The sequence below is a fragment of the Gracilinanus agilis genome, chromosome 2 (genome assembly GCF_016433145.1).
Source record: "Gracilinanus agilis isolate LMUSP501 chromosome 2, AgileGrace, whole genome shotgun sequence".
NCBI classification, from domain to species: Eukaryota; Metazoa; Chordata; class Mammalia; order Didelphimorphia; family Didelphidae; genus Gracilinanus; species Gracilinanus agilis.
Window position 1 is genome coordinate 238,974,160 of NC_058131.1, and position 23,566 is coordinate 238,997,725.

Consider the following 23,566-nt stretch of genomic DNA (forward strand, 5'->3'; position numbering starts at 1 on the left):
CTTTCCAGTCTCTCCCCATCTGTCCTCTTAAAGTTGTATTGCTTATATAGTATTTTGTATGTTTTAACTCATTGTTTCTCTATCTCTTTGTAGTCTTCATTATTTCTCATTTCCCCTCCCCCAAGCATGATAATCTTCCATTACATGAATATGCCACCATTAATAAACATTTATTAAGTGCCTACTATATGCCAGGCACCATGCTGAGCCATGGAGATACAAAGAAAAGCAAAAGACAATCCTATCCTCAAGAAGTACAAGCAAACAAACTATAAAAATAGGATAGGTAGGAAATAATCAACAGTGGAAGGACTCTAATGGGAAGAGACTTGATGCAGGCAGACCCACTGCATTTTATTAAGGCATTCCCCAATAATTAAATACATAGGCTTCCATTTTTAATTATTTCAAATTAAGCAGCAATGAATAATTTTATTCAGATAAGCTTTTGCTCAGCTTTCTTCCCCTGCCATGCTCCACTCAATAAAACTTAGGAAATGGTCCTAGTAGTGAGACCTCAGGGTCAAAGAGTATGATAGATTAAACTTACCTATCTTGAGCTTCAAGGGTTCCATTTGTTACCTTGGAATACTATGGAATAGCTCAGGTTACACAATCTCTAATCATGTACCTCATCCCCTTAGTCTCCATCTTTCCAGTCTGTACAGTCCCGATTTGTTTCATCTGTCCTCATATAGGGAGCAAGAAATAAAGATGAGTATTTCTCACTCTCCAGTATAAAAGGAAGTCTAAGGGAGGATGGCTTCAGAAGTCCAGCTATGCCCAAGAGTACAATAATCTGGCTCCTGGCTCCCCTCCCTCTTTCTCTGTGGACTTCCCCGGCAGCTCCAAGTCAAACACAAATCCTAGATATCGACAGATGGAGGGCACTAATGTCAATGCCATGGCCCCGGTTGCCCTGACCTCATGATAGCGAGTCTACCTCCCTCCTCTTGCCACACCTCCTGCCTCCCCACATATGACACAGTATTTCAACAGCTTGTGGCCTTCCTTCTTTCCAGTGGAGCCAATTCCCATCACTATCCAGAAGCTCTTGGCCTGTCACTGTCTCTTACCTTTCAGCAGACAAAGCTTAGAAACGGGATTGTTCGTCTCGATTGGGGATAGCTAAATTTTAGGCATAAACAGGAACACGAATTGCAGACCCTACTAAGCCTCAGCCAGCTATTCCCCAAGCGCTTGACCTCCTGATAAGAGAAGAATTGTCACAATGAAACGGAACCAATCAACCTTGGATCTGGTAAGGACCTTTCCAAGAATAAATCTTTTTTTCCTCACTTCAGACATGTCATGAGTTTGGAGAATATCTATCATATCCCCAAACAATTTACAGGGCTGACACCTAAAATAATAGAATTTATAGGTTCTCAGGTGAAGAGCCTTTCTTCATGTGGCCACAGGGACTAGAAGAAGAGAAGTACATCCCTAATGATCGTAGGTGAAGGGGGATCTCATGTCTTTGGCTTCATAGATTAAAACTCTGGGTACTGGATATCCTTGGAGTAATAGCTGTTTGGAGTGTTGGCCGGAAACTCTTGCTGAGGGTCAGATTTGTCTCTGGGCAAACCCCAGCACCAGGATACAAGGCACTGGTACCATTTGGCAGAAGAAATCTAAGAGTCAGGATTCTGGAGTTGTGGGTGCTCATCCTTAACCTGTAGCCTTTCTCCAGAGAATATCTTATTTTTAATTCTCTTGAGACTTGTGGCCAGAGTTTTTCCAGAAAACATCAACAAGGAAAGGACCAAAAATGAATGTATGAATGAATGAATGAATGAGACATTTACTAAGTGCTTACCATATACAAAGCACTGGGCAAAGAGATGGGTTTATAAATAGAAGAGTAAGACAATCCCTGCTCTCAAGGAGCTCACATTCTAATGGGGTCAACACATATGGAAGGTTTGAGGGGCAAGTGAAATGAAAAAGTCCCATGGTGTTTAAGGTGCAGCTTCAAAGCAGATGTTAATGCCTCTTTTTAAATGTCATTTCCAGTGATAAAATCATTTCCATTTCTGAGATTGAACTGTTTCCGAAGGCCTCAGTAGCCAGATTTTCTTTTCTGGGTCTTTAGATGTGGCCACAGAAGGTGCAGCTGCAATGCTACATCTTCCTCAAGATTTGCTTCCCAGGATGATGGCTGCAGGCATTGGCTAGAAGCATTGCTATTCCAAAAGCTCTTGGGTTCAGTGTACTGAGCTGTCTCCAGCAGGGTCTGAGAGGAGTTGATGGTCAGGGTAATGGTGGTGATCCAAGTTGCCCAACACATGTCTCTTAGGGTGTCTCACTGCTTTAGATAGGCTGATCCACCTAGTCAGGTGAGCAGCAATTGGTTGACAATTGGTGGAGATAATTGTCCCCTTCTCCATAGGATCCTTTTTCAGATAATGACGTTGAGAGCTAGGCTGGAAGTCAGACCTGTATTCTGAAGTGTTCTGCTCCTTCCAGAGTCCCTGTATTTATTTGTCTATTGGTAGCTGCTGGTTGGCAGTCACTGCTGGTAATGGTGAGGAAGGTGGGTCCCTTCTCTACAATTTCCTCTCTCAATAAAGGCTATAGAGTCTGGGATAGAAACAGGTCCAGTCATGTGGAGGATACTTCCATTCCCAAGGCTCTTGGATTTAGTCCTGGGCTAGCCCCATCAGGGTCTGAGGGGAGATGGTGGTCAAGGAGGTAACAGTGGTTTAATTTGCCTGGCACAGGCTGCTTCCTATCTCCTTCAGGATGCTCTACTCCGCCAGGAAGAAAATATTCTGAGAGAGTCAGGCCCACAAAGTCCCTTTTTTAAAACCTGAAGAAGAAAAGAGAAGGGCAGGGAGAGAAAGGGAGGAAGGGGCGTGTTTGAGGTGGGACATGATCATTCTTAGGCAGCAAGGTGACATAATGTCCTGGATAGAATGGATGGAGTGCTGGGCCTGGAGTCGGGAAGACTCATCTTCCTAAGTTTAAATCTGACCTCAGACACTTACTTACTGTGTGCCCCTGGGCATGTCACTTAGCCCTGTTTGCTTTAGTTTCTTCATCTGTAAAATAAACTAGAGAAGGAAATGGCAAATCACTCCTGTATCTCCATCAGGAATACCCTAAATGGGGTCACAGAGTCAGACATGACTAAAATATGACTGACAAAAATTCCACCTTCTATAAGACTTTCTTGGCCACCCCGCTTAATGCTAATGGCTTCCCTCAACAGTTTCCTTCCTTTCAAGCGCTCCTGTGAATGTATAAATATATGTTTGTTATAATTATTATATAATTTGTTATTGCTATAATTATGTAATTATTTACATGTTTTTGTCATTAGATCATGAGCTCCTCAAAGGTAGGGGGGTATTCCTTCTATTCCCAGCACTTAGCACAGTACTTGGCAGCTCTTTATGGCCCTGTCTGGGGATTTTTGTCAGAGATATTGGAACAGTTTGCCATTTCCTTCTCCAGCTCATTTTACAGATAAGGAAACTGAGGCAAACAGGGTTAAGTGACTTGTCCAAGGTCCCATAGCTATTAAGTGTCTGAGTCTAGATTTTAAATCAGGTCTTCCTGACTCTAGCTTAGTGCTCTAGCCACTGGGCCACCTAGCTACCCAACCTGGCATATAGTAAATCCTTCATAAATACTTGTTGAGTCTACAGCCATACCAGCCTGAATGCACATGATCTCATCTGATCTCAGAAGCTAAAGTAGGGTGAGGCCTGGTTAGTACTTGGATAGGAGACTGCCTGAGAGTCCTGGGTGCTGTAGGCTTTTAATAATAATAATAATAATAATAATAATAATAATAATAATAATAATAATAATAATAATAATTGCTCGTTGGCTTGTCTTGGCTTCAGGTGAATCTGGGGGAGCTCATTAGAATGAACAGATTAATGGGCCCACTCTCCAGAGGCTTCTTCTTTAGCCTATGCAGGAACTCCCAGAGAGAGAATATACCTGTCTTGAGCCAGGGCTGCCTCCCAGCCGCATAAAGATCTCCAAATCTGACATCTGATAGAAACAGAGCCAAGAAAATGGGCTCCCACTCAGACTGGGCTGCCTACCTCCCCCTGAACAGTCAGTCCTGAGGAAGCCCTCCCCCTCCTTCCCTGACAGGGGCATCCCTGGTAGCTGGCAGTGGTGACTCATGACCTAGTCCTGAAATAGCTTGGTCAGCAGTTGGATAGGGTAGCCCATTCCTGGTCCTGGCCCAAGCCCAGGCCCTCCCTATAAACTTCCTGTGTGAGCAGGCTGCAGGCCACTGTTTTAACATCTGGTAGGAGGGCCAGACAGGTAGACCTGGGGATTCCCCCTGGTGGCAGAGGGCAGCACTCCTCTCTCCTGCGTGCCTCTGACTAGAGGCTAACTGTCCTACAAACAGTGCTGGAGAACATACAGGAAAGGAGCAGTCTGAAAGGCAAGGGGAGTCAGAGAGGGCTTTTGGAGATGGCAGCTGGGCAGGGATGTCTAGTACCAAATGGGGCTCTCCATGGGCTTATACAGAATCTGCACCAGAAGGGCACCCAGACCTCTATTTGCTTTCATGCTTGAGGGAATAAGGAAAGAGTAGCCTAGCTGAGGTCAGCTACCAGGGCAGGAGCATTGAACCACAAAGTATTTATTAAGTACCTACTACAGGCCAGCCACTGCACCAGACCTGGGGATAGGAGTGCAAAGAATGTAACAATCCCCACTTTCATGGAGTTACATTTTAATGGGGGAGACCATGAGTAGATATAGAAATAGAAGGTGAATAAAGATAGAATGCAAACCAGTGTATATGAACATATTATATGCGGGATACATAGGAAAGGAAAGGCACTAGAATTAAAAGGGGTGGGGAAAGGCTTCCTTTAGATCAGTGGTTCCCAAACTTTTTTGGCCTACAGCCCCCTTTCCAGAAAAAATATTACTTAGAGCCCCTGGAAATTAATTTTTTTAAAATTTTAATAGCAATTAATAGGAAAGATAAATGCACCCGTGGCCATTACCGCCTCCCCTGGATCACTGCAGCACCCACCAGGGGGTGGTAGCACCCACTTTGGGAATCACTGCAGAAGATGGATTTTTAGTTGGAACTTAGGGGAAGCCAGGGAAGTCAGTATTTTTTTAAAAAAATAAAATCTTTACCTTCTGCCTTAGAATAAATACTATGTGTTGGCTCCAAGGCAGAGGAACAGAAAGGGCTAGGCAATGGGGGTTAAGTGACTTGCCCAGGGTCACACAGCTAGGAAGTGTTTGATTACAAATTTGAACCCAGGACCTCTTGTCTCAAGATCTGGCTCTCAATCCACTGAGCTACCCAACTACACCCAGGGAAGTCAATGTTAAGGACGGCATTTGATACAATACCAAAATCTTTGAGGAAAATATCCTAGGTCAGGGTTGGCAAACTTTTTTCTAGCTCAAGTGCCCAGAGGACAAATTCAAACTGTCTACGAGCACTGATATTACCAGAGAGAGCTGAGAGAGGAAGTGCTTGCTTTGGGCGGCTGGACAGAGGGGTGGGGCATGTAAAACATGTCCTTGGGCACTGGGAAGAAGGGAACAGAGCAGCTCCCCAAGTGCCAGATCTGCAGTGTGCCACTGTTTCACCAACTTGGTCCTAGGTAATACCTCCTCCCTGCCTGATTTGCCTCTGGGGTACAGATAGCAGGGGGTAGATAGGAGACAGATACTTCTAAGTCCTGGAATCTGACAGTTGTGGTGTCAGTGACTTAGAGAGAAGCCAAGAAAGAGAATTTCTACCAAATAGTGCTTTTAAAAAATTATATTTGGGGGGCAGCTGGGTAGCTCAGTGGATTGAGAGTCAGGTCTAGAGACAGGAGGTCCTAAGTTCACATCCGGCCTCAGCCACTTCCCAGCTGTGTGACCCTGGGCAAGTCACTTAACTCCCATTGCCCACCCTTACCACTCTTCCACCTATGAGACAATACACCGAACGTTAAGGGTTTAAAAAAAAATTATATTTGACTCAATTTGAAACAATTAAAGGATAAAAAGGAGATCTGCCTCCCGTGATCTGCCATCTTCTTTTCCTCTTGTCCCACTCTCAGGCTGCAGGCTTCAAGGGGGCCCTAGATGGTCATTTTAAACTATTTCTCACCCCTTTACCCCCATTCTGTGCCTGTGATTTCATTCACTAAGGAATTCCTGGTGTGGAAAGTCCCTCCCCCAATGCAGATTGACAGATCAGTATAATCAATGATCTTATAAAGTTTTCTGGGGCTCTCTGAGGTTAAGTGACTTACCCAGGGTCAAAAAGTCCCTATGAGGTATAACTCAGATGGAATTGCTTTTCAGATCCTAAAGGGGGAAGGGAAGAGAGGGAGAGAGACAAGTTCAATCATAAAATTTTAGAAAACTTATGTGGAAATTTTTTACATGTAATTGGTTTTAAAAAATTTTAAGTCTCTATGTGGAGAGAGGTAGGATTTGAACCCAGGTCTTCCCAATCCCAAGGTTAGTCTTCTGAGTCCCATCATGCCAACCTACCTTTAACCCTATTTTGCCTGGATAAAAGATGAGCCATAAAATCAAGCATACCTTTTGATCCTGTAAAGCCACTACTAGGCCTGTATTCCAAAGAGATAATAAAAAAATTATAATAATTCAGAGGTACCACCTCACGCCTATCAAATTGTAAAGGAAAGTGATAAATTTTGAAAGGGATGTGGCAGAATTGTTGGTGGAATTGTGAACTCCAACCATTCTGGAGACCAATTTAATGGAGCTATGCCCAAAGGGCTATAAATCTATGCATACCCTCTGATCCTGTAATACCACTACTGGGTCTGTATGCTCAAGAGATCATTTAAAAAGGAGAAAGGACATACTAGTGCAAAAATATTTCTAACTGCTCTTTTTGTGGTGGCAAAGAATTGGAAACTAAAGGGATGTCCCTCAATGGAGGGAATGGCTGAACAAGTTGTGGTATATGATGGTGATGGAATACTGTAAGGAATGATGAACAGGATGATTTCAGAAAGAACTAGAAAGACCTATGTGACCTAATGCAGAGTGAAATAAGCAGGAGAACACTGTACACAGTAACAGCAAAATTGTGCAATGATCAACTGTGAAAACTTGGCTACTCTCAGCAATGCACTGATCTAGGACAATCCTGAAGGACTTATAACAGGGAATGCTCTCCACCTCCAGACAAAGAACCATAGGAGTCAGATGGTTGCAGATCAAAGCATACTGTCTTTCACATCGGTGTATTCTTTTATTTTAGGGTTTTGGTTTTATACAAGTGTGTTCTTACAACAATAATGGATATGAAAGTGTCCTTTGCATGATAATACAAGCCCCCCAAATGTATTGGGCTGGGGAGAAAGGCACAGAGTGAATTTTTTTTTTGCCCATAACACTTTAAGATGTCTCTGAAGATGATTCTAGAAACAAACCACCAAATGGTATTAAAACAGTCTAGATTATTAAGCAGTCTTTAGGACTCAAGTTGGAGGGTGACTTAAATAAACACTAAATATAGGTGTTCTTGCCTCTTGTAGCATGGTGCAAGGAAAGAAGAATTTAACTGACTTGTAGGTTGTTTTGGCTTTCAGTCACGTCCAACTTGACATGACTTCATTTGGAATTTTCTTGACAGAGATACTGGATGCATTTGCCATTTCCTTCTCCAGTTTATTTTACCAATGAGGAAACTGAGGCAAACTGGGCGAACTGACTTGCTCAGGCCACATAGCTAATAAATGTCTAAGGTTGGATTTGAATTGAGGAAGATGAATCCTTCCTGACTCTAGGCCTGGCACTCTAGCCACTGTACTACCTAACTGCCCACCTGGGTTTAAATCCCTACTCTGATGTTACTTTGCATATGATCTTTGGCAAGTCCTCATCTAAAAAAAAAAAAAAAGATAGATCAAATGATTTCTTCTTTTGTTTTTTTTTTAACTTAAAAAAAGATATTTTATTTTCCCAATCACATGTATTAATAATTCTCAACATAACAGTTTCTAAATTTTAAGATCCAAATTGTTTCCCTCCTTTCTTTCCCTCCCCACTCTCAGAGATGGTAAGCAATTTGATCTGGATTATACATGTATTATCCTGAAAAACATACCTCTATATTTGTCATTATTGTAAGAGAATGCTCATATAAAACCAAAAACCCCAAATAAAAACATAAATAAACTAAAGTGAAAAAAGTATGCTTTGATTTGTATTCCAACTCTAACAGTTCCTTCGCTGGAGGTGGATAGCATTCACCATTATAAGTCCTCAGAATTTTCACAGTTCATTGTATTGCTGAGAGTAGCTAAGCCTTTCACAGTTGATCGTTATACAATATTGCTGTTATTGTGTGCAATATTCTTCTAATTCTGCTTATTTCTTTCTGATCTTTCCAGCTTTTTCTGAAGTCTTTCTCCTTATCATTCCTTACAGCACAAAAGTATTCCATCACCAACATGTACCACAACTTGTTCAGCCATTCCCCAATTGATAGACATCCCTTCAATTTCCAGTTCTTTGTACAAGTAGGTCTTTTCCCCTTTTTTTATAATCTCTTTGGAATACAGACCTAGTGGTGGTGTTACAGGAACCACCAAGGGTACTCACTGTTTTATAGCCCTTTGGGCATAGTTCCAAATTGCCCTTCAGAATGGCTGAATTAGTTCACAATTTCACCAATAATGTATTAGTGCTCCAATTTTGCCACATCCCCTCCAACATTTATTACTTTTCTTTATTGTCATATTGGCGAATATGATGGACATGAATGGTACTTCAGAGGTGTTTTAATTTGCATTTCCCTAATCAAGAGTGATTTAGAACATTTTTTCACATGATTATTGATAGCTTTGATTTCTTCATCTGAAAACTGTTTAGTCAAATCCTTAGACAATTTGTCAAATGGGGAATGGTTTATATTCTTATAAATTTGACTTAACACAATCAATTTGAGAAATTAGACCTTTATCAGAGAAATTTATTATAAAATTTTCCCCAGTTTGTTGTTTCTCTTCTAATCTTGGTTACATTAAGGTTTTGTTTTAATTTAATATTATTAAAATTATTCATAAAAAAACCTCTTATCTTTTGTCTTAGAATCAATACGAAGTATTGGTTCCAAGGCAGAAGAATGGGAAGGGCTAGGCAACTGGGGTTAAGTGACTTCCCCAGGGTCACAAAGCTAGGAAATGTTTGAGGCCAGACTTGCACCCAGGTCCTCTCCATTCCAGGCCTGGCGCTCTATCTACTATGCTACCAAGCTGTCCCTGGATAAGTTTCTTATCCTTTAACTTTTCCTTTAAAGCCTTCAGCTAAGTAGATTGTCCTTGGGGAGTATATTATGAGCTTTTCTCATCGTTCATCTTGAATATGTTTTTAAAGCCTCACTATCATCCTCTACTCTGGTCTATTAACCCAAAATGAACCAAGTCTATGATTTGAGATCATAAGATGTAGTGCTAGAAGAGACGTCCAGGTCATTCAGTCTAAACCACTCTTTCTACCAATGAGGAAGGTCCATAATGAGGAAATGACTCGTCTGAGGTGACACGCAGTAAGCAAGCAGGAGAGCCTACCTTGGACTGCATGTCCTCTGATACCAAGCCTAGTGTTATTTATACAAAGCCACACGATCTCCTCTGAGAGCACGGAGTCATCGCCCTGTGGCCATCATGGCAGACTTGAGGGGGTCCATATTGGCCTCTTCCCATTGATCTGGCTTTCTTAGAATTCCCTCTCTGGGTCTTGAGAATCTAGTCGGCTGTCCTCATCCAATGATAATAATAATGACATTTTTATAATGCTTTAAAGTTTCCAAACTTATGTTAATATAAATATATAATCCCATTTTAGGGCAGCTAGATGGGGCTCAGGGCTTAGAGTGCCAAACCTGAAGTCAGGAAGACTCATTTTCATGCAGTCAAATCTGGTCTCACGCTTACTAGTTGTGCAACCCTGGACTTAACCATGTTTGCCTCTGTTTCCACATCTATAAAATGAGTTAAAGAAGAAAATGGTAAACCATTCCAGTATCTTTGCCAAGAAAATTCTCAGATAGGGTCAACAAAAGTCAGACATGACAGAACAACAATATTCTCGCTTGAGTCTGTCATCAACTCCTTTAAGCAAATGAGATAATTATCCCTATTTTCTGATGAAGGAGGAAGAAAGGAAACAAGCATTTATCAAATACCTACTATGTGCCAGGCACTATGCTAAGTGCTTTAGAAGTCTCATTCAATCCTTAGAACAGCTCTGGGAGATAGGTGCTGTTATGATGCCCATTTAACAGTTGAAGAAACTGAGGCAAAGGTTAGATGATCTCAGACTCATAGCCAGGAATATCTGAGACTAGATTTGAACTCAGATCTTCTGACTCCAGGCCTAGAACTGTACTTCTCTTAAAGATGATAAACAACTTGCTTACACTCATAGCATAATAAGTGGAATTTGAACTCAGGTTTTACTTGTCTTACATCAAGTGAAAGATTCATTCCATCATACTGGTAAGGACCCAAGGCCTGCACTCACATCTAGGCTCCATCACTTATTGGCTGTGTGACTCTTGGTCTCTCTGTCTTCTGAGTCTTAGTTTCCTTTGCTGTTAAGTGAGAATAGTAGTACATACACTGCCTAGCTTCTAAGGCTGTAGCCGTACCTGATTCTCCACCCTGTCCCCCACCAAATGAAAGCGCCCTCTTCCCAAAATCACCTTGCTTCTTTTTGTACATACAGATCTGTGTACCAGTCGCCTCCCCAGGCTAGACCAGAAGGTCCTCAAGGGGGTGGGATTGTTTGTTTTGTCTCTGCATGCCCAGCTTTGGTAGAAGGTCTGCCAAATAGAAGAAGCATATTAAATTGTTTGGGCTGAAATGAGAGAATACAGCATCATAAAATAAGGACAGTCTGGCCCAGGGAAAAGAGCAGTGGATTTGTAGTAAAACACACACACACACACACACACACACACACACACACACACACACACACACACACCAGGTTCAAATATTGACTCTGCTATTTAATAGCTATGTGACCTAGGGTAAGTCACTTAACCGTTGACCTCAGTTTCTTCATCCATAAAATGATGAAGGGGACTAAATGCTGTTTAGGTTTCTCTGTTCTTACTAGCTCACGTTTCTCAGGCATTTTAAGATTTGCAAAGTGCTTGTACAGGTATCATCATGTCCATTATTTTTGCTGTTCAGGCCTTTTCAGTCGTGTCTACATCTTCGTGACCCCATTTGGGGTTTTCTTTGCAGAGATCCTGGAGTGGTTTGCCATTTCCTTCTCCAGCTCATTTGACAGCTGAGGAATTAGGGTAAACAGGGCTAAGTGACTTGTCCAGAGTCACATGGTAGTAAAGTATCTGAGGCTGGATTTGAACTCAGAAAGATGAGTCTTCCTGACCCCAGGCCCAGTGTTCTACCCATTGCATCACTTTGCTGCTCCATTATTTTACAGAGGAGCAAACTAAGGTCCAGAGAAACTGATTTGTGCACGGGTCAATAAATAGCTTCCACGCTATTGAGTTTCAGAGCCTAGATTGGAGTTTCCTATCTCCTATTCCAGGCTGCAACGTGGCTCAGTAGACAGAGTGCCAAGCCTGGTATCATGAAGACTCTTCTCAGTGAGTTTAAATCTAGCGTCAGACAGTTACTCTCTGGGTGACCCTGGACAATTCACTTATCCCTGTGTGCCTCGGTTTATCTGTAAAATGAGCTAGAGAAGGAAATGTTGAACCACTTCAGTATCTTTGCCAAGAAACTCCCAAATGCCTAGTGGAATTACTCGTTGGCTGGGGGGGGGGGGGGGGGGAATGGGAGGGAAAGAACATGAATCATGTAACCATGGAAAACTAAATCAATTAACTAAATAAAAATTTTCAAAAGAAAACCCCAAATGGGGTCAGGAAGAGTCAGACATGACTGAACAACAAATCTATAAATCTCCTAAATTAAAAGAATTCAGACACTTTCCCCCTAAACAATATACAGGACTTTTAAAGCATAAAAGACATGGCATAGTGAAAAGAGAACTGGCATCACAAGACCCAGGTTCGAACTCACTTCTGAAGCTCACCTGAATGACCTTGAGCAAGGTTGCAAGACCGTAACCTCCTCGGGCCTTAGTTTCCCCACCTGAAAAGATGAGAGAGTTGGACTAGATGCCCTTTGAAATCCTTTCTGGTTCTAGATCTAAGAGCCTGGGATAATGAAATGTCAGAGATGTCTTTGCTCCTGCTAATAACGATGCTCGGTTGAGAGCCAAATTGGGGCATGAAGGAGAAGATGGCCACACTTTCTTATGTGCTTCAGTGGGCTCCTTTCCCTTCTGCCACTCGAGCCAGCCATGCCATGCTGGAGTAAAGAGGGAGCTCGGCCCCAGTGACAGCGTGAGCCGCCTCAGGGAGGGAGTGACTCCCAGGGTACAAATAACATTTCTGTTCATTGGGTTTCACCCTTCCAAGCCCTGTGATGGGTCATGTTTACCTCATGAGAGCTCTGGAAAGATGGGCAAAGTCGAGAAGATTAGTGAGGAAAAGCTGTAAAGCGAGGAGGGGGTTTACCTACCAGCACCTGTCATCTCTTTGGGGCTGCCTGGATCAGAGGCCAGGAGGTGACTGAGTTTTCCTGCTGTTTGTTTATTCTGGACAGGGCTGTCCGATGCTTGGGGGGGCCTTAGGGGAATCTAGTAACAAAGGTCAGATGGTGAAATGGAAGCAGGAGCAGGTGGGCTCCCAAAGACCACGTTATACATTTTCTAGGCTACTTACAAAAATGGTTATTTTAAAACCTACATAAATGATCAACTCTCTGTAAAACAGCCTAGAGTTTTGTGCTGCTGAAACAACGTGAATTAGAACTTTCTTACCAGGATCCAAGAACAGAGACATGGACCTGGCCTGTGATTTCATCAATTTGGGGGAGCTCCTAATATGGACACTAATACACATCAGGCAACTTCAGAGTCTCAGAGGGTTGCCTCTGGGAAATGAGAGATTAAAGCTACAAACATAGGTGTGTTTCTCCCACATCAAAGGGACTTGCCCAAGGTCACACAGTAAATATGAATTGTGTGACCTCAAACATGTTACTTAATGTCTCTGACCCTTTCAAAAGGCGGCAGCTGAGTCAGAGATTTTCAGCAGCAGAAGTGAGGCAGAAGCACATTCCAGAAAGAAGGAAAAGCTCACACAATCCTTACATGATGAGGATTTTGCATTTTGTCCTTAGATACTAGGGAACCATTGAAGACCATATAGGTGAGAGTAAAATGTTCAGATCTGGTCTAAAAGCAGACATTTGTAAGTGATATGGAGGATGGATTTAGGAAGAGAAAGACTAGAAGCAATGGGAAAGCTATTAAAAGAATTCAGGCAGGATTATGAGACATGATATGAGACATGACTATGAGACATGCCTAAATAGGCGTGGAAGCTGGGAGTGAAAAGGAGACAGACATGAGACATGGTGGAGGCTGAAGAGACAGGACTTGTCAACTGGTTGGCCATGGAGGAGGAGGGGGAAGGAAATACAAAGAGTGATCCTGCTGTTACAAGCCTAGGTGCCTGGAAAAATGGTAGCACCCTCAGCAGAAGCAGGGGAGTTTGGAGGAGGGGAAAGCTGGGGAACAGAAATAATGAGCTGCTATGTTTGGAAAATAATAATAACAACACACATATATGTGTTTAAATAAATCAAAGTTTGAATATATTGCAAATGTTGAGTTTGAGGTGGCAGGGAGGGAACAACTTTCTCAGTAAGCTTTCTTCTTCCATTGCTCCTATGAGGGGAAGGAATTATGGGAAGAATTCTGGCAGAATTTTAACAGAGGCTGATAGACCCAGACTACAAGAATTAACTCATTCTAACTCCACTCCTTTCCTCTCTTCCAACACACACACATACACACAGACAGACACACAGATACACACACACATACACACATGTTATTTTATAGGCTAGTTAATAAAATATTTACGTGCCAACTCTATTCAACTTGAGCAGCGAGGTGGTACAGTGGCTAGAGTGCTGAGCTTGGGAATCAGGAAGACTCATCTTCTTCCTGAGTTCAAATCTGACCTCAGGAACTTACTAGCTATGTGATTCTGGCCAAGTCACTTAATCCTGTTTGCCTCAGTTTCCTCAAACATCAAATGAGCTGGAAAAGTAAATGGCAAACCACTCCTGGATCTTTGCCAAGAAAACCCCAAATGAAGTTTGAACATGGCTGAACAACAACAAACATTCAAGCCTGTGTATGGGCACTGAGGGAAATGCAGAGAAGAACTGAACCTATTTCCTACAGAAAATCTTAAAGGGAACAAAAGTTCTCTAATATTTAATTAATTGTTATTATAATATCTAAAAAATCTGATAGGGAAAGTTAACTATATAAGAAACAAAACAAAGCAAAAAACTTCAATACAAAAGAAGTGTAATGTATTTGAGAGGTTCAATGATAAGATCTCACATTGTTTTAGCATTTTCTAGCTTACAAAGCATTCTCCTTAAATCAGATGAAGTAGGTGGTGCCACCTGTCACTATACCCCTAAAAGGAGTGAAATGATTTTTAATGGTCATTTTCCCCTGTTTTTTCGTTTCCGTTTATGACTTTGTCACTATGGGGAACCCCAGCATCAAAACTCCCCCCACTGGTACAGATTAGTAGCTGGTCTGAAATTTAACAGCCTTAGTGAGTTGCCTGGCATTGTAAGGGACCGGCCCATGATCACATAATTTGTATGTGTCAAGAGCAGGACATGAAACAGGTCTTCTAATCTCGCACTCTGGCCACTATTTTCTAAATTAATTTTTTATTTTTGGCCAGATTACATGTCGATACAATTTTAAATAATAGTTTACTGGCATCTGTCAATCCATGTTCCCTTCCCCTCTTTCTCCCCCCTCCTCCCTTCCCAAGATGGCAGGTATTATGATATGGGTTGTCCATATGTTATCATACAATACATATTTCCACATTCATCATGTGAAATAAGACATATATTGCTTACACTAGAGAAAAATTCATGGAGGAAATAAAGTGAAGAATGCCATGCTTCCTTCCATCTGCATTCAGACTCTATCAGTTCCTTCTATAGCAGTGGACATGTTTCTTGCAGTTATCCTGGATCCATGCTTTGATGATTAATTAAGTCACTTCCTTACTTCTTCATTTAATCGTCATCATTCTTTATTGCCGTTACTATGTACAACATTCTTCTGGTTCTGCTCGATTCGCTTTTCATCACTTAATAGAATTCTTCCCAGGTTTTTTTGTGATCATCTTGTTTATCATTTCTTATGGCACAATAGTATTCCATTATAATCATATTCCACAACTTGTTCCACCATTCCCCAAGTGATGGATATTCCTTCACGTTCCAGTCTTTGCTGGCCTTCTTTGATTCTCATCTATCATTATGTAGCTAATAAATGTCAGAATCAAGATTTATACCCAAGTCATCTGATATCAAGCCTAGTATGCTTTCCACCATAGACCACCATGAATCCCAGGGCAAGCAAGGTGCTTCTAGAGTTCTCAGGGAAAGGCTATAGCCAGCTGGGATCCTGAAAAGGAAAAATCAGTAAAATATATGCCCTAAGGTTTTTCAAAATTTCAAACATTGGGAAATGGCTTAAAATTTGACATGTGTTTATTCCAGTACTGCATGACATCATCTTTTTGTTTTTTATTTAGATCTGTGATTTCTTTGGTTTAAGAAACTCCTTCCAAAGCAGGTCAAACATAGTTTTGTAACATATAGTTAGGGATTCTTAATTTTTTTTCAATGTAATATGAATACCTTTTTGGCAATCTGGTAAAACCTTCAGATCTGTTCTCAGAATAATGCTTTGTTGAATACCTTTATATAATGGAAAGAAATGCTTAAAATTCCTTTTTAAAAAAAGTCCTTACCTTCCATCTTGGAATCAATACTATGTACTACTGATTCTAAGGTAGAAAAGTTTTAAGGGTTAGGCAATGGGGGTTAAGTGATTTGCCCAGGATCACACAGCTAAGAAATGTCTGAGGCTAGGGATCTTAAATCTCTAAGCCTGGCTCTTAATTCACTGAACCACCTAGGTGCTCTCTGAAATGCTTAGATTTCAAATAAAGGATAATGAAAGTCAAAACAGAATTATTTTCCCATCCAAGTTTATGGGTCCCCTGAAATCTAATTATGAATCCCAGGTTAAGAGTCACTTCCTTTAAGAGATGCCAGGGACACTTAATGTTTAAATCTATGTCCAAGGTGACATAGCTAGTATGATCGAGAGGCAGGAATTGAACCAAGGTCTTTGTGGTCCTAGATCGTCTCTCTCTGTGTTACCTCTTTTGAGGGTAGAGTTGTATAGAAATATCATCATCATCAACATTTTTTTTTATTAATCATTTGTTAAACACTTACTATGTGCCAGGCACTGAGCTAAGTGATACAAACACAAGGAAATGGAAAAACATAGTCCTTGCCCTCAAGGAGATCACATTCTAATTGGGGAGTCACACAGAAAGACTGTGGAGTACTGGAGAAAGTGATGCCCCTAGGTGGGTTCTGGCATGTTTGTTGTTGTTGTTCAGTTGTGCCAGAATCTTCATGACTCCATTTGGGGTTTTCTTGGCAAAGATACTAGAGTGGTTTACCATTTCCTTCTCCAGCTCATTTTTATACATGAGGAAATTGAGGCAACTGGGGTTAAGTGACTTGGCGAGAGTCACACAACAAATGTCTGAGGCTGGATTTGAACTCAGGTATCTCTGGCTCCAGGCCCAGTGCTCTCTGCACTATGGCTCCACCTATTGGTTGTATAATTCTGGGCAAGTTAATAAAACCCTCAGCGGCCCATGTTATTCTCAATAAGTCAAGGAGAACAGGTACTGATCTACATTGGTAGCAGTAGTTTCCTCATAGGCAGTTCCCTGTACCAGTGAAATAAGCAGAACCAGGAGAACATTATACACAATAACTGAAATATTGTGGGATGATCAGATGTGATAGGGTTTGCTACTAAAAGCAATACAATGATCCAGGACAATTCTGAGATGCTTATAAAAAAGAACGGTATCCACCTCCAGAGAAAGAACTGTTGGAGTAAAAATGCAGCTGAAAACATATGATTTATCACTTGTTTACTTGGGTATATTTTGGGGGTTTGGGGGGTTTATGAGATTATTCGCTTACAAAAATGAATAATGTAGAAATTTAAAAAGTTAAAAAAAGAAATTGCAAATCATGGGATCATAACTTTATAGAGCTTGAGATAGAAAGAGACATTAGCAATCAATCCTTCATTTTACAGATGATAAAACTGAGGCCCAGAGAGGTTAACTGTTTTACCCAAGGTTGCATGAACAGCTAGAAGTGGCAGTTGACCTTTGAAGTTGAGTCTTTTTGATTCCAAGTTTTTAGTACTCTTCTCCCTTGTAAAAGATTGCTAAAATTAAAATTTGTTTTTTAAAGTTCATGACTGGATGAAGAATTCCTCTCTAGAGACCATATAACTGTGTTCTTCTCGGTCCTTCATTTTCATCTGACTCCCCTCTCTCCTGTGGCAGGTGGAGCAAATCTTGTCTGAGTTCAGGCTACAGGAAGAAGACCTGAAGAAAGTGATGAGGCGGATGCAGAAGGAGATGGACCGGGGTCTGAGGCTGGAGACCCATGAAGAAGCCAGTGTGAAGATGCTCCCTACTTACGTGCGCTCCACCCCAGAAGGGTCAGGTAGCTGTGGTCCCACAGAATTCATGAAAGGGTTCCCATTCCTCCTTAATCTCATGCTTGGTCACATCCTGGTAGCTCCCAGATCTCTGATCCCTTAAATCTCCACTAGGTGGAGCTCCCCGGATGAGGCTTCAAAAAGAGATTTTCTGGGAGTCTAAGACCATTGGGAGACAGAAACAGCCCAGATCTCTCTCTCTCTCCCTACCACCTGTCTAGACTCTGCTCTTAGTTCTACTGGTCCATGACTTTAGGGATTAGTTCATTCAGAGATGCTCAAGCCCTGGGAAACACTTGCCACTAATCCCACCTCTATGACACTGGCCAGGTCCATAACTTAGAAACTAATTTTCCAAGTCTTTCTCTTGAGAACCCATGGGGGTACAGAGGGGATCTGGGGCTCTTGATGGCTGTGCCAGCAGAGTACAATTTCTGGTAGATTCTACCAAGCTGGAAAGGTTTTCTGTCTGGGTCTACGAATAAACCTAATGTCTTTCATCCAAAGACCAGCCTAGCTAAACTCAGAGGCTCCTAACACCAGATATTTTTTAGCTATAAAAACTTAAGAAGATTGTTTACAAAGGGATCCCTATCTTTACCTCACATAATCAAAGAAAGAATTAGGAATCGTGGAAGCCAATATAATCTGATCATCCGGACAGGGCACTCTCCTTTCCTGGTCAAAAAGTCCATTTATTCATCCATTCATTCAACTCATTTATCCATTCATCTGATTTTTTTTCAATCCTTATCTTTTGCCTTAGAGTCAATATCAAGTATTTGTTCCAAGGCAGAAAAGCAGTAAGGGTTAGGCAATGGGGGCTGAGTGATTTGCCCAAGGTTATTCAGCTAGAAAGCATCTGAGTTTAGATTTGAACCCAGAACTTCCCTTCTCTAGGCTTGGCTCTCTATTCACTGAGCCACCTAGCTTCCTCCATTCACCTGCTTTCCAAAGGTTTGGTTTTTTTTTTTAATTTGGGCCCAGACCTGATTTCATCAGTATAAGGAACTCCTATTGTGGAAATGTCCTCTGCTAATGGAAACAAACAACTGGACTGTAAACTTATAGCTTTAGAGAGCTGCCCCAGGCACTGACAACTTGCCCAGGATCACACAGCTAAAAGTGTTAGAGACAGGATCTGAACTCAGGCCTTCTGGTATCAAGGCTGGCCCTTTATGAACCCCCTCCTGACTCTCATCAAAGGGTTTTCGTTAATGTTTAGGATGCTCTCTTCTGACTTGGTAAAGTCCCCTTCTCTTCTAGGAATTTTGTTCTCTAAGACACTAGAACCTATTCTCTGAAATAAGAGCTCTTACTCTTTTGGACCATTCTGGTGAATACTTGGCACTGACTGATATTTCTCAAGCTCTGCTTTTCCTAGATTCTTTGCTGATCTGCTGTCTTCTGATGTCAGTATCTACCTAATTTCCATATGCTTTTGCCTTCCCTAATTTTCTTTCCTGTAACAAAGGCAAAATTAAATCATTTGAATGGCTCCCCACCCCCTTCCCAATTTCACCTCCTTTGACCCTTTCTACTTCATTTCAGCAGGAGATCATTCTTTTCTGGGACAATTTGTTCCTTAATTCATTCCAAAGTCCACTATGAGGCACAGTTATTCTTTAGCTCTCTGTAACTGTCCTACCGTTCACTATTGTGAACCTCTTGACAGAACATCCAACCCTGCCAAGCTGGTAAAAGGACAGCTTGGGTATCTGTTATCAGCAATCTTGTCTCTCATCTCTGGATAACTGTTCTCTCTGCTGCTCTTCTCTGATCCTGATCCTTCCCACCCTCAACCTCCTGTTATTTCAAGGGTATTTGTGGATCCTGGAGATGTGGCCCAAGACTTCTGTTAGGATATGAGACTGTCATACAATGGAAAGAACAGTGGATATATAGTCAGAGAACCTGAGTCCAAATTTCAGCTACTAATTCCCTGTTTGACCACGGGTAAAATGATTGACCTCTTTTGGTTTAATTTCCTCATCTGTCAAAAGAAGAAGTGGGAAAGTTTGGACTAGTTAACCTCAGAGGTTCCTTCCAGCCCTAGAACTATGATCCAATAAATTACTTCCAAATCCCAGAACTGTCTCTAATACCTTGTATGATCTTAGCCAAGTCACTTATTCCTCTAAGCCTTATTCTATTATCTACAAAATGAAGAGGGAGGACTAGATGATCTCTGAATTTCCTTCCAGATCTCAATCCAGCCATGCCACAGTCCTTGGGAAAATTATCCCCATATACACACAGACATATACTCCCATGACCTTGTTTATTATGCCTTTTTCTTTTCTGAATCTGTGGGGTCCCTGCCTGTGTCCCAGCCATTTCCTGCCCTAAAATTAGTTTCCAGGGTAAGACTAGAGAATGTCTTAGTATAGACACTCTGGCACAGGAAGTTTTTAATCAGTGTCTTTTTGTTTTTCTATTGGTTTGTAGAAGTGGGAGACTTCCTCTCTCTGGATCTGGGTGGCACCAATTTCCGGGTCATGTTGGTCAAAGTGGGAGAAGGAGAGGAGGGTCAGTGGAGTGTGAAGACAAAGCATCAGATGTATTCCATCCCTGAGGATGCCATGACAGGCACAGCAGAAATGGTGAGGCCTGGCCCCAAACCTAGCCAAGGGGGAATTCTCCTGGGGCCTTTGAGCAATGAGGGGATGGGACCCAAGGCCTAGGGCCAAGAATACAAGCTCAAGGCTAGTCAAGGGATATCTGCCTTGTGTCTGCCCGCAGTAACTACTAGTTTTACAGGAGCATTGTCCCAATTGGGAAAACTCTCTCAATTCTCCAAAAGGCTGACTTCAGAAAAAGAATTCTGGCCTTGACTCCCAGTGAGGATTGGTGGGTCTAAACCAGGGCAGCAACTATATGAAAGAGTTTACTGAACTGTAGTAGAAAAAGCCTGGGATTTGGAATCAGAAAACTTACATTAGAATCCAATCTGGACTAGCTAAGCTTCTAGTAAAATTACTTGACTTTTCTGAGCCTCAGTTTCCTTACCTGGAAAATGACAGCTGAGGGTGGGGGGGGGGAATAAAATAATACTTAATCTGCCTGCTAGGGCTTTTGCAAAGGAAGAGACCTAATAAAAATATAAAGATCTATGTAAATGTTCGTTATTATCATGTTGGCATATAGCAGCCAAATTCAGAGCCTTTACTCTTAGGTCAGTGCACCAGCCCAAAGGGTGCCTTCCCTTTTGACAAGATACCCCAGCACTGATTCCATTCCATTCCATTCCTCAAACATTTATTCAGTTTCTATGCTATACCAAGCCCTGGGGATACAAATATAAGGAAACAAACCAATCTCTGACCCTTGTCAAGGAGCTTCCATTCTTCAGGGCCCATCCAAGAGATCCATAAATACAAAGTCATTTCAAGAGGGGAAAAGTACAGTCTGACAGCAGATGGGCCCTGGTATTGGTATTATTGCCCCCAGCTTCAGTCTCATTGCTCAGCTGAATGGCCATAGGTGAGAGCACCTCTATAACCTTCTCACATCTACCCCAGAGTTCACCCTCAATGCAAAGTGGACTTTATCTCTTCAATAGGGGGCAGGCATGGCCTTCCTTTCCATTGGAGCTCATGGTGTCCTTTATATTAATGTCCTTCCCAGCTATTTGACTACATCTCTGAATGCATTTCTGATTTCCTCGACAAACACCATATGAAACATAAAAAGTTACCCCTGGGCTTCACGTTCTCCTTCCCGGTGCGGCATGAAGACATTGACAAGGTAGGTGTTTGGACCAAGATCTGGCCCCAACTCCGGCACCCTTTCCACTACAATGTGTGCCTGAGATGAACCAAGGCGTCTTCAAAAATAGAAACAAATTGTCAGGAATCACATGAGAACTTGTTCAAACTCTCTTTTGAAAAAAAAAAAAAAAAGTGACTCTCCACCCAACTTTTTTCTGAGTGTCTCAGTTCTATACATTCCTTTTGTAAAACACTTGACAATTGGGACAGTTTCTTATTTCTATTGCCTCCCCACTATATCACTAGGTGGGTAGTTGTTGGCATGTGTGTGTGTATGTATATACGATGTAAAATTATTGAGGCTTCTAGGCAGGGGTGGGCTAGAACCAGGTTAAATTTTCAGAGTATTTATATTTGAAAAATCAGCAAATAGCCACAAATCCAGACTTGTTATTGCTTTGTTGATTGTGTAACTTAAGAAAATAGTGGGGAGAAAAAGTCAATAATCTAAATTAGACTTAAAAGTCTGTCCTCTGTGTGTGTATGCAAAAATGCATATTTATATGTATTTGTGCATAAGTGTTGTATGTGTATATCCCCAGATGATTATTAAAGAGATAATGATTATTAAACATAACCAGCACACTGCTGCTTCAAGGAGAAAAACTGATCTTTTTGTTTCTTGCTGTCCTAGAATATAGCTCACAGTAGATAGGATTGTTCCCAGGGGTTCCCCAAACTTCCAAAACAACAAACAATAACATATACAAATGATCTTTCCCCCACCCCCCAAAGGGAATCCTTCTTAACTGGACAAAAGGCTTCAAAGCATCAGGCGCTGAAGGAAATAACATAGTCGGGCTTTTGAGAGATGCTATCAAGCGGCGAGGGGTAAGATGGAAACCTTGTCTTTGCATTCCCCTAAGCTCTCTCCCTTCCCTATCCCTCAGTGTTTCTGGCCTGTGGCCTGGATGGTCGGCCCCAGCTTTGCTTGTCCCTTTCATCCCACTTTTTCTGCCATTGCCTCTGAGGCTAGTGCAGCAAGGTGGCCTTTCTAGGTTCCTCTATCTTGTGAGCACTTCCCAAGTTGGGAGGGAAAGAGCCCTTCCACCACAGGCTGAGTCATGGCAGACCTCTAGTCCCGCCTGGGCTCCCCATGTCCCCATGCTTGTGCTTTTTGGCAGGACTTTGAGATGGACGTCGTTGCCATGGTCAATGATACGGTGGCAACAATGATTTCCTGTTACTATGAAGATCGCCAGTGTGAGGTCGGGATGATTGTTGGTAAGAAAACTCCCTCCACAGGTCCCATCTACGTGAGGCTTAAATGATCAAATATTTTTCAAAAGCTGGAAGGGTCCTCTGAAAAGCGTCTTTCACATCTAGTACCATATTCAAGTCTTGAGCTCGAAGAACCAAACAACTCTCCTACTTGTTCTTACCTTTCTATTTTATTCTGTTATTCTCTACTCCCTTCACACATTAAACATGCTAACAAATGGCATTGCTGGCTTTCCCCACCAACCTCACCCTGCCCTTTCTCTTCCTTTTTGCGTGTTTGTATAGAGAATGCATTCCCTGATTCCTGGGTTGAAAAGTGGTGTCTCCCCTTCAAAGTTCCTTGGACTACTTTTTAAAAATCATAAGATTTAATGTTAGAAAGGACCCGAGTGATGACCTAGCCTGACCCACTCCTTTCATAGGAACAGATATATTGAGGAAGGTTTGCCCAAAGTGATAGAAGGAAGCAAGTGTCAGGATCTAGATGTCAACTGAAGCCTTCTACCCACTGTTATTTCCACCAACCATGGTGTCCTCCTTAAGTTCTCCTTTGCTCTAACCCATCCTTTTGAGGGTGAATTATACTTATCTGTGTTATTTTTATAATTACCTATTAGATGGTAAATTCCTTGAGAACACACATGGTGTTTTCATCTTTGAATCCCCAGTGCATAGTACCTTGCATGTAGCAGTAGGTGCTTATTAAGTGCTTCTAGGGCAAAGCTGAACTTCACTCTGTTTTAGCAGGCTCAAGTCATTTCTTAAATAGATAATAACTCGTAAAAGTCGATTTTCGGACAAATTTCCACCCCCTAGATTGAATGTGTCAGATCCACATATTCCCAGGTGAGAGAAGTTAATCAAAAGTGATAGTGATAGTTTAT

General features: G+C 41.8%; 1 protein-coding gene and 1 pseudogene across 1 annotated transcript in view; both read left to right on the forward strand.

Moving 5' to 3' along the window:
- The window catches only part of GCK (glucokinase), an 88,045-nt gene that overhangs the window by 53,275 nt on the left and 11,204 nt on the right, over window positions 1–23,566 (forward strand). Inside the window, exons 2-6 of the mRNA XM_044661053.1 lie at window positions 17,534–17,696; window positions 20,140–20,294; window positions 21,319–21,438; window positions 22,197–22,292; window positions 22,586–22,685. Of these exons, the coding sequence (XP_044516988.1) occupies window positions 17,534–17,696; window positions 20,140–20,294; window positions 21,319–21,438; window positions 22,197–22,292; window positions 22,586–22,685 (634 nt within the window). The remainder of the gene's footprint in view (window positions 1–17,533; window positions 17,697–20,139; window positions 20,295–21,318; window positions 21,439–22,196; window positions 22,293–22,585; window positions 22,686–23,566) is intronic.
- Window positions 3,646–3,765, forward strand: LOC123238287 (annotated as a pseudogene).